Here is an 11,145-nt window from a genome sequence, read left to right as displayed (position 1 = left end):
CAGTATGAATGGCAAGCAGCTGAATTATAGTCGAAGTACGTTTCCTTAACTTTTTTCACCACCGTGATGTTTTTGTTAATTCTTAAAAGCTGAAAACAGTGGCATCTTCCTCTACAACTTTCTGAATGATAATGATAATTGTCTAAATCAAATGATTGATAATGTTTGGCAGCAAAGGTTTTAACTGTGAACAGTTACAACTTCGGTACAGTGGGTGGCGGGGGGAAGAAGTCTAGCCGTTCACTCGCAACACCACAATCCAGCAGGAGTTCGCTAACGTTAGCTATTTTCATATAAGGGCTGTAAGAACACCAGCATTAGTAGATAATTGCAAAATGTTTGACGTTACAATACATTTAATTTTCATAGTGCTTTGTAGAAAATAGCTTAACAGAAAGATTAATTAATACCATTTATGTACTTCAATGATAAAATCAACAATTGTTAATACTTAAAAATGTTAACTAAATATGGAATGCAACATCTAAAAGTACCTTTGTTGACCGTAGTAATTAAATCTGCTTATGTAAGTTATTCTTGTATATAAAGTAATTCTTAATATGCATATTTTTCTTAATCTAGTCTACATTTGCTTTGACTGCTTTTTAGTTATTTTTGTAAACATCGCTAAATTAAACTGTGAGTTAGGGACTGCGTGTGATTTTCTATATTAAATGAGTTTTTGGCCCTGCTCTGTGTTCTTCTCTGCATTCCTCTCATTTTGATGGTGGACCTACACTGTGTGCATTTGCAGGTCTGAAGGCTGGAATGACCGGTTCTCTGTCCAGTAGTTCAGTAATCAGCCGACTGCTGGTCAATGCTGATCCATTCAGCTGTGACTTGGACAACTTGTGAGTTTCATTCATTATCACTCCATCATCGTGCTTCCATCGTTATCACTCTATGTTCATCCCTCAGTCATTCCCCCATCATCATAGCTCTATCATAGCTTTATCATCATAACTCCATCACACTTCCATTATCACACCTACTTCACACCTCCATTATCATACCTCCGTTGTACCTCCATCATACATCCATCTTTATATCTCCCTCATTCCTCTGTCATCATACTTCTATCATCATACCGTCATCATACCTCCATCATCATGCCGTCATCATACCTTCATCATACCTCCACCATCATACCTGTCATCATACCTCCATCATCATACCTCCATCATCATGCCGTCATCATACCTTCATCATACCTCCACCATCATACCTCCATCATCATACCTCCATCATCATACTTGCATCATACCTCCATCATCATACCTCCATCATCATACCGTCATCATACCTCCATCATCGTACCTTCATCATACCTTCATCATACCTCCATCATCGTACCTTCATCATACCTCCATCATCATACCGTCATCATACCGTCATCAAACCTCCATCATCGTATCTTCATCATACCACCATCATCATAACTTCATCACACCACCATCATCATACCGTCATCATACCGCCGTCATCGTACCTTCATCATACCTCCATCGTCATACTTTCATCATACTTCCATCATCATACCTTCATCATACTTCCATCATCATACCTTCATCATACCTCCATCATCATACCATCATCATACTTTCATCATACCTTCATCATACTTCCATCATCATACCTCCACCATCATACCATCATCATATCTACACCATCATACTTGTCATCATACCTCCTTCATCATACCTCCACCATCATACCTGTCATCATACCTCCTTCATCATACCTCCACCATCATACCTGTCATCATACCTCCATCATCATACCATCATACTTGTCATCATACCTTCATCATACCTCCACCATCATACCGTCATCATACCTCCATCATCGTACTGTCATCATACCTCCATCATACCTCCATTGTCGTACCTTCATCATACCTCCATCATCATACCATCATACCGCCATCATCATACCGCCATCATCGTACCTTCATCATACCTCCATCATTCCTTCATCATACCTTCATCATTCCTTCATCATACTTCCATCATCATACCTCCACCATCATACCTGTCATTATACCTCCATCATCATACCTTCATCATATCTCCACCATCATACTTGTCATCATACCTCCTTCATCATACCTTCATCATACCTCCACCATCATACCTTCATCATACCTCCACCATCATACCTGTCATCATACCTCCACCATCATACCTTCATCATACCTCCACCATCATACCTTCATCATACCTCTACCATCATACCTGTCATCATATCTCCATCATCGTATCTTCATCATACCTCCATCATACCTCCATCATACCTCTATCATCATACTTACATCATCATACTTGCATCATTCCTCCATCGTACTTGTCATCATATCTCCATCATCTTTTTCATCCCTAAATCGTCATACTTCCATCATCACTCCATCATCATAACTCCATCCTCCCTCCAGCACCATACCTCCATCATATCTCCATCATCATACCTCATCATACCTCTTCATCCCTCCATCATCCCTTGATCAGCATCCCTCTATCATCACACCTCCATCAATATACCTCATCATTCATCCATCACCCCATCGTTCTCACTCCACCATCATGCCTCCTCAATCATCCCACCAACATCCCTCCTTCATTCTTTCCCCTTCATCAACTCTGCATCATCCTTTCCCCTCACCATCCCTTATTCATCGTCTCTCCATCATTCTGCCTCCTCAGTCCTCTCTGCTTCTTTATCATTCTCCCTCCCCCATCATCTCTCTTTGTTTATCATGGTCTGATAATCTCTCCTTTATTTCTCACTCCTGTTTTCTCTCTGCAGTGACTGCTACACTGAGAAATGCGTAATGAATAATTATTTTGGAATCGGACTGGACGCCAAGATTTCACTGGACTTCAACAACAAGAGAGATGAACATCCTGAAAAGTGCAGGTAACACACACACACACACAGTCACACTGTAACACACACAATCACACCATAACATACACACACATGCCGTTAGGTCTGTAACGGTCTGTAGTGGTAGTATGCTGACCCCAGTGGTGGACGTGTCATTGCCTTTTGTTGTCGTGAAATCACAGTTAAGTGCATTTTAAAACTTTTATACCAACTGTGCAGCAAACACTGCTACAGTGCTCACAGTGCAGGCAGGTATCGAGATGTGGTACTTCTATGGTACCAGTCGAGTCACTGAAGTACTATCACACTAACTGTATGTGTCTGATTCAGAAGCCGTACTAAGAACCTGATGTGGTACGGAGTCCTGGGAACGAAAGAGCTGCTGCACAGAACCTACAAGAACCTGGAACAGAGAGTTCTGCTGGAGGTGAGAGAGTGAGACAGACTAGATCTGAGTACACAGGCAGTGTTTTTGTGAGAGATGTTTGATCTGTGTGTGTGTGTGTGTGTGTGTGTGTGTGTGTGTGTGTGTGCGCAGTGTGATGGTCGGCCGATTCCTCTTCCGAGTCTGCAGGGCATCGCTGTGCTCAACATTCCCAGTTACGCTGGAGGAACCAACTTCTGGGGTGGAACTAAAGAGGACGATGTAAGAATCCCAAACCAAAACATACCTCATGTCCCTCTTTTCCTTTTTCCTTTACCCCATCCCTCTTTTTCTTATTCGCTTACCCCGTCCCTCTGTTCCTTTTTTCTTTACCCCATTCGTCTTTTCCTTATTCGCTTACCCCGTCCCTCTATTCCTTTTTCCTTTACTCCATCCCTCTTTTCCTTATTCACTTACCCCGTCCCTCTATTCCTTTTTCCTTTACCCCATCCCTCTTTTCCTTATTCGCTTACCCCGTCCCTCTGTTCCTTTTTTCTTTACCCCATTCGTCTTTTCCTTATTCGCTTACCCCGTCCCTCTATTCCTTTTTCCTTTACTCCATCCCTCTTTTCCTTATTCGCTTACCCCGTCCCTCTATTCCTTTTTCCTTTACCCCATCCCTCTTTTCCTTATTCGCTTACCCCGTCCCTCTATTCCTTTTTCCTTTACCACATCCCTCTACTCCTTATTCCCATATCATGTCTCTCTATTCCTTATTCCCCTATCACGTCCCTTTATTCCTTATTCCCTTATCATGTCCCTCTATTCCTTATTCCCTTATCATGTCCCTCTATTCCTTATTCCCTTATCACGTCCCTTTATTCCTTATTCCCTTATCACGTCCCTCTATTCCTTATTCTCTTACCCTGTCCCTCTGTTTCTTATTCCCTTACCCTGTCCCTCTATTCCTTACTCTCTTCCCCTGTCCCTCTATTCTTTATTCTCTTACCCTGTCCCTCTATTCCTTATTCTCTTCCCCTGTCCCTCTATTCCCCATTCTCTTACCCTGTCCCTCTGTTCCTCATTCTCTTACCCTGTCCCTCTATTCCTTATTCCCTTACTTTGTCCCTCTATTCCTTATTCCCTTACTTTGTCCCTCTGTTTCTTATTCCCTTACCCCATCCCTCTATTCCTTATTCCCTTACACCATCCCTCTGTTTCTTATTCCCTTACCATGTCCTCTTGTTCACTCCTTACCACTTTTTCTATTCTGTGTTCTCCTAAACCATCTTTCTGTTCCTTATTCCTTTATCCCATTCCTCTATTCTTTTTTCTCTAACCTTGTCACTCTATTTTTTATTCTCGTCCCTGGCATTAATGGTTGTGTTTGTATCTTACAGACGTTCGCTGCTCCGTCGTTTGATGATAAGATTTTGGAGGTGGTGGCTGTGTTCGGCAGCATGCAGATGGCTGTATCTCGTGTCATAAACCTGCAGCATCATCGAATAGCTCAGGTAACACAAACACACAAACATTTGTTTGAATACTTTATTAGGACATGGGATCATAAATATGTCCTGTATTTATTACGTATCCTTCAGCTGTATCTCTTAAATACTAACTTCATATGAGATATATGAATATGTATTAAACATATGTACTTACATGTGATGGATATATTAGATGTATGTAAGAATCTGTATAATAGTTTTGATATGTGTTTTTTGTATTATATCTTTGTGTGTAATAATGTCTCATATATTTTACTTATGGAGTAACATGTATATAATAAGAGCTTTAATGTTAGTCTGAGCAACAAAAGAAATGATTTTGTATAAAATGTGTTGAAATGTGTGAGTTGCAGCTGATCTTGTACGTACATGTTTCTGCAGTGCCGTACGGTAAAGATCACCATCCTGGGGGACGAGGGCGTACCTGTACAGGTGGACGGAGAGGCGTGGATTCAGCCTCCAGGATACATCAGGATCGTCCACAAGAACCGCACACAGACACTCACCAGAGACAGGGTACACACACACACACACACACACAAATTGTATACACACACACAGATCTTAGTAATATAGACTGTAATACAGCAGTTCCGGCCATGCAGGCTGATTGGTTGAGAAGCGTTGTAGCTGTGCTGTTATTTCGCCATAACATCACGGTTTTTCACAAACACTGTATCCCTCCGCTGAGACGCCGTTGCTAAGCGACGACTCTGGCAGCTGTAGGAGTTTTTACTTCTTACTTTGCCACAAACAGAAAACGGACACTTTTAAGATCTCATTTGACCGACAGCCGATTTGGTCAGACTCTGAAGATGAGACTTCACTAAATTCCCAAACTGTCATCACCACTGAGCAGCTTTTCAGTCGGCAGCTGTGACAGAAGAACAGCTAAACAACTTGGAATCAGCCAGAAATGAACCCAATACCATTCGCCGAACTAAATGGGCTGTAAGATGCTTTACAGACTGGCTGGAACAAAACAACATTAATACTGATCTGGCAAAAACTGACAAAACTGAGCTGAACTTGATATTGCGACAGTTTTATGGCTCAGTCCGATTTGGTCAGACTCTGAAGATCAGACTACACGTTTGGCGAATGGTATTAGGTTCATTTCTGGCTGATTCCAGGTTGTTTAGCTGTTCTTCTGTCACAGCTGCCGACTGAAAAGCTGCTCAGTGGTGATGGCAGTTTGGGAATTTAGTGTATGGAGCTGGAGAACGAACTGCCGGCTGCGCAGTGAGTGGGCGGAGTTCGTTACTCTGACGTAGCAACAAGCTGCTTGTTAAGGAACTGTAATTTCGTCTCGTGCCTGCGAACAAATCACAGCCATGATGTTATTTTGTGACAACATACTCCCTCTCGTGTTCTATTGCTTAAATAAAAAAAACATTTCTGTTTGAACTTTCTGTTCCACCTTAAGTGGTGCAGCAGTTACACTGTAGTGCCTGCAGGCGTCAGAATGTAACTGCTGCTCCATTTAAGATGGAATGGAAAATATAAATAAGAAGCCAGCTTTAAACTGATATATTTATATATATATATGTGTGTGTGTGTGTGTGTGTGTGTGTGTGTGTGTTGCAGGCATTTGAGAACACTCTAAAGTCGTGGGAAGATAAGCAGAAGTGTGATTTCCCACGGCCCGTATCCCAGCATGCCATTCAGCCTGAGACCGTCTCCGAGGAGGAGACGACTCAGATCAGCCTTTTCGGCCAATCAGCAGGAGCGCTGATACACAGGTACACTAATACACAGGTGTATCAAACACTGAGACTGAGCCTCTTCATGGAGAGTGCTTGAAGGGAAATTCCACTGATTTTTTTTTTATTTTCTGTACAGTTCAGTGGTTGATCTAGTTCATTGTAGAGACTCTTTACAGTAGTGGTGATAGGAACCAGGGGTCGCCATGACTACAACACAAATATAGACATTTTATTTACTATCCAGAACCACCAGTGAACCTACACGAGTCTTCTGAGCTTATATGGAATGTTGATGATGGAAAATAGTGGAAAATCTGAAATAATAAGTTTTCTTTGGGGACTATTTTGCCTCACAGCGCCCTGCATGTATCCCTCCACCATGAATGGAGTTGAAGACTAAATCAGTATTTATTGTGTGTCTGTGTTTTCAGCATTAGGGAGGTCGCTCAGACTCACCCCAGTGTGGAGCAGGAGTTGGCGCATGCGGTGAACGCGAGCTCCAAAGCCATGGACATGGTGTACGCCGACTCCAAAAACAACACGGTCAGTATGCACGTCTGTGAATGTGCACAGGAATGAGTCTTTATTTTCATCCATATCATTGGCCATTTAGTCAGTAGAGCTACTCAGACCACCCTTCACTCCAACGTTCTACTCTTTGTACAGCAGCTGGGGGGCGCTGCTGAGTGATCAATTTTTTATTCGTTTTAGCAAAAAAAAATCAAGAATTAAACTAGAAGGGCAAAGTTTGTGAATGAACTTTAAATAGGCTGGACAGTGCTGTGGAATCCCAGGTGGTTGCTAAGGTGAGGCTAGGCTCTTGCCTTGGTATCCCAGGTGGTTGCTAAGGTGTGGCTAGGCCGTTACCATAGTATCCCAGGTGGTTGCTAAGGTGCGGCTAGACCATTGCTTTGGTATCCCAGGTGGTTGCGAAGGTGAGGCTAGGCTCTTGCCTTGGTATCCCAGGTGGTTGCTAAGGTGTGGCTTGGCCATTACCATGGTATCCCAGGTGATTGCTAAGGTGTGGCTAGGCCATTGCCATGGTATCCCAGGTGGTTGCTAAGGTGTGGCTAGGCCATTGCCTTGGTATCCCAGGTGTTTGCTAAGGTGAAGCTAGGCTCTTGCCTTGGTATCCCAGGTGGTTGCTAAGGTGAGGCTAGGCTCTTGCCTTGGTATCCCAGGTGTTTGCTAAGGTGAGGCTAGGCTCTTGCCGTGGTATCCCAGGTGGTTGCTAAGGTGTGGCTAGGCCATTGCCATGGTATCCCAGGTGGTTGCTAAGGTGTGGCTAGGCCATTGCCTTGGTATCCCAGGTGGTTGCTAAGGTGAAGCTAGGCTCTTGCCTTGGTATCCCAGGTGGTTGCTAAGGTGTGGCTAGGCTCTTGCCTTGGTATCCCAGGTGTTTGCTAAGGTGAGGCTAGGCTCTTGCCTTGGTATCCCAGGTGGTTGCTAAGGTGTGGCTAGGCCATTGCCTTGGTATCCTACTATCTAACCCCAGGTAGTAAGAGGATAGAAGGCCACTGCTGGGTCGCTGAGGGCAAAGCTGGTGGCCCACTGGCTTTTTACTCAGCGTTTTCTGGGCGGCCCTCTGGTGGTTAAACAGAGTGTTAGACAAAATGCCACTTTTCGTCGCTCACTTTCCACTCACAGTTCAGTTTCCTTCATTTCTTTCTTTCGTTGTCTTTTGTAAATTAGTTTAGTAAGTAACTTTTAACAGCCATATCATAAATAAAGCCTGTTATACAGCTGTAACCAATCTAGCACAGCATCAGCAACAACATTTTAAACCAAATAATTAAAAATTTTACTTATATATTTTTTTCTCTCAGTAGTTTGTAATATTTGTCTCCGTTTATTTTCCAAAATAAAAGACTGTATGCGTTAAAAAAAAACCTTTTTGAAGAGATTAAAAACTAGTTAGGCCTTGAATCTGAGAACCTTGCGCTGTAGCAGAGTGTTTGTGTGTGTTTAGGGTCTGACGTGCAGTGTGGTGGTCCAGATGGTCAGTAATGTGAAGGCTCTCCACAGTGAAACTGAGCTGCTGCTAGCAGGCAAGATGTGCCTGGTAAGTACACGATAACGTGTCGACTGATTCTCTCAAAATGATGACTTTTCAGTAGAATTCTCTTTACTGTATGTGGACCCAAGACGCCTGCTAATGAAGCTCACCTGGCTGAGTCAGTTACTAACAGTGGCTGCTAGCAATGTGCACACTGTGCTAAAAGCACATTCAGTATTGAACAATATTAAATTATTTTATTTGTACACTTTAGAATGGCGATTCGCAAGTTTATTCTATTAATTTCATGTTCAATTTTCCATTTATTTTTACTGTTTTTTTTGTAGCTTACAGTATCTTTGAGAACATTGAGGCTAACTCTTTAGCATTAGCTAGAAATCAGCTAGCCTGTTATCCTCGCTATAGTAGCTTTAACCAACATGTTGCTGAACGTTACTGAAAAAGGTCTCTAGTTGATTTTAGTGAAATATGATTTGGCCGTTTAAGCTCAATGAGAACGTTTGTGTGTGTTTAGCAGCTGGACCCGCCGCAGCGAGAGCAGCTGGACAGCGCTTTAGCCTCTGTAGCTCTGCAGCTGCGCAGGCTGGCAGAAATCAGCTGGCTCAGCGCGGTAATCGAGCCGGCCGACGACGAGGTACGCACTGTCTACACATGCTCCACACACACTCTACACACTGACCACACACTAAAATGAAACAGAGCAGGCGAGCTGATGGAACTCCAACACTGCTGAGGCGCTGATGAGGAATGCCAGGCTGTGATATTCAGACTGAGAACTTGTAGAGAGGAGAATTCCCACTCTGCGGTGTCTTCCAAGTTTCTCACACACTAGAGGGCGCTCCCGAGCGAGTCCAAAATGAATGGGTTAATATGGAGCATTTGAGCAAAATCATAGTTTATAAATGCTGAAACATTTTTAATGTAAAAGAATGCAACAATTTCTTGAACACAGAACAGCATAAAACATTTTAACACTGCTGTTACATTTTAAGAGCTTTTAAAGTCGAGTTATAGGAGTTTAAAACGCCGCCTCATGTACGTTCATGACGTCAGTGAGCGCGAACAGCCAATGAGCTGCTCCACTCACCAACCAATCAGCACTCAGTAGCAGTAATGCCCGCCTTCTGCTGCCCAAAACCCGTTTGCTGTAGAAAAAAAGAAACATACAGGTGAGTTTTCTTTGCTGTTTTAGTGAAATCCATCCTTCTACTTTCTAAAATTAAAGGAAAGTTCTGGTTCAGTGACTAGAAACTATTTTAACTTTTAGTTTTTAGACGTTGAGCTCCAGTCACTCCCATTCATTGGGGACTCACTCGCGGGCGCCCTCTGCTGTTTAGCAGTCCTGTTTTTGATATAACGGGGGAAATAGGAAGTGGCCAGGCTCCTCAGAAACCAGCTCCGATTCAGACAAGTACGCTAGGTTAGCCTCGGTGTGCTAATCAGCTAACCATGCAAACTTAATAATGCAAAATGTGTTTTTGGGATGTTTGACCATAACGTAAATGAATTTTGAGTATAATTGCCATGTCTGGCTGTAAGCTTTGATTAAAAACTGATTTGTTGCCTGTTTTTGTTGCTAGCTGTGCAGCCGTTAGCTTGCTAGCTCATACAGAAAACAAGTGTAAAATGTATGAAAATGGCCAAAAAATGTTTGGACGTGTGTTTGGAGTAATGTTTGCAATGAAACATATTTTTATGTGCGGCATACATTTCAAATACTTCGTTTAATTGCAAAAATGATTCCAAACACACTTCCAAACATTTTTTGGCCATTTTCCAGTTTCCCTCATATTGGTGCCAAGCTAGCAGAGCTAATCAGCGTGGGTGGTCCTTATCGCCCATTCAGACTGTTTTCATGACTTTGATATTTACCTCGCTAATGCTAATGTTACACTGTCATGCAGTTAGCTTTAGCTAGCATGGCTAACTGCGGTCCTGTCTGTTTTTTAGAAATAGTGCTATTCATTACAAAATAGGTCAGGAATGATAAAAAAAATCAGCAAATTCAAGGATGATCAGTGTTTCAGTACCACTAAATTAATAGCCAGGTAGGTATCCTACTGTTAGCATTAACCGCCAGGTAAAGATACCTTAACGTTAATTAGCTAGCTAGCTGTTAGCCACAAAAGCTTGATACCAGTTTTATCACAGTAGATATGAATACAGAATAACAGGCGAATGTCTGAGTGAACCGCAGAAACATTGCAGGTGATGCAGCACCTCCTATTCATTGTTAACTCATGGTAACTAACAGCAGGGGGCGCTCTAACCCCTGTTTCTTCTCTACGGCTGCCTGATTCTCTGTGTGTTGTGTGTGTGTGCGCAGGGGAACCCAATGGATTTCTCCAAGCGGAGCCGGAGCGCTAAATTCCGCCTTGTTCCCAAATTTAAGAGGGACAAAAACAACAAGAATAAGGAGATGTTTGCCACCCTCAACCTGCCAGGTAGGACTTCTTACCTGAACATTCCCACCTGCTCCTGTGCCTGCCTTTCAGTCACTCTGGAGTGATAGAGCTCCAATACCTTTGGGATGAGTTCCAGAACTGACCATCCAACATCAGTACCTGACCTCACTAATGCTCAATCAAATCCTCACAGCAATGTTCAACATTTAGAGCCTTTCCAGAAGAGTAGAGGCTGTTACTGCAGCAGACGTGTGGACAT

The 11,145-nt window shown here is 42.9% G+C and overlaps 1 protein-coding gene across 6 annotated transcripts in view; it reads left to right on the top strand.

Moving 5' to 3' along the window:
* LOC118798374 (diacylglycerol kinase delta-like) overlaps window positions 1–11,145 on the top strand; it is a 45,483-nt gene that overhangs the window by 27,692 nt on the left and 6,646 nt on the right. For 5 of the 6 annotated variants that reach the window (XM_036557809.1, XM_036557829.1, XM_036557815.1 and 2 more), the window contains 11 exons: window positions 755–851; window positions 2,803–2,913; window positions 3,214–3,310; window positions 3,422–3,529; window positions 4,648–4,761; window positions 5,140–5,274; window positions 6,346–6,500; window positions 6,896–7,007; window positions 8,434–8,526; window positions 8,996–9,115; window positions 10,808–10,925. In XM_036557809.1, the coding sequence (XP_036413702.1) occupies window positions 755–851; window positions 2,803–2,913; window positions 3,214–3,310; window positions 3,422–3,529; window positions 4,648–4,761; window positions 5,140–5,274; window positions 6,346–6,500; window positions 6,896–7,007; window positions 8,434–8,526; window positions 8,996–9,115; window positions 10,808–10,925 (1,260 nt within the window). The remainder of the gene's footprint in view (window positions 1–754; window positions 852–2,802; window positions 2,914–3,213; window positions 3,311–3,421; window positions 3,530–4,647; window positions 4,762–5,139; window positions 5,275–6,345; window positions 6,501–6,895; window positions 7,008–8,433; window positions 8,527–8,995; window positions 9,116–10,807; window positions 10,926–11,145) is intronic. The other variant, XM_036557823.1, reaches the window with a different exon arrangement.

This window comes from Colossoma macropomum, unplaced genomic scaffold (assembly GCF_904425465.1).
Source record: "Colossoma macropomum unplaced genomic scaffold, Colossoma_macropomum, whole genome shotgun sequence".
NCBI classification, from domain to species: domain Eukaryota; kingdom Metazoa; phylum Chordata; class Actinopteri; order Characiformes; family Serrasalmidae; genus Colossoma; species Colossoma macropomum.
Note: the sequence above shows the minus strand (reverse complement) of the source record. Positions and strands in the feature narration are given on the sequence as shown.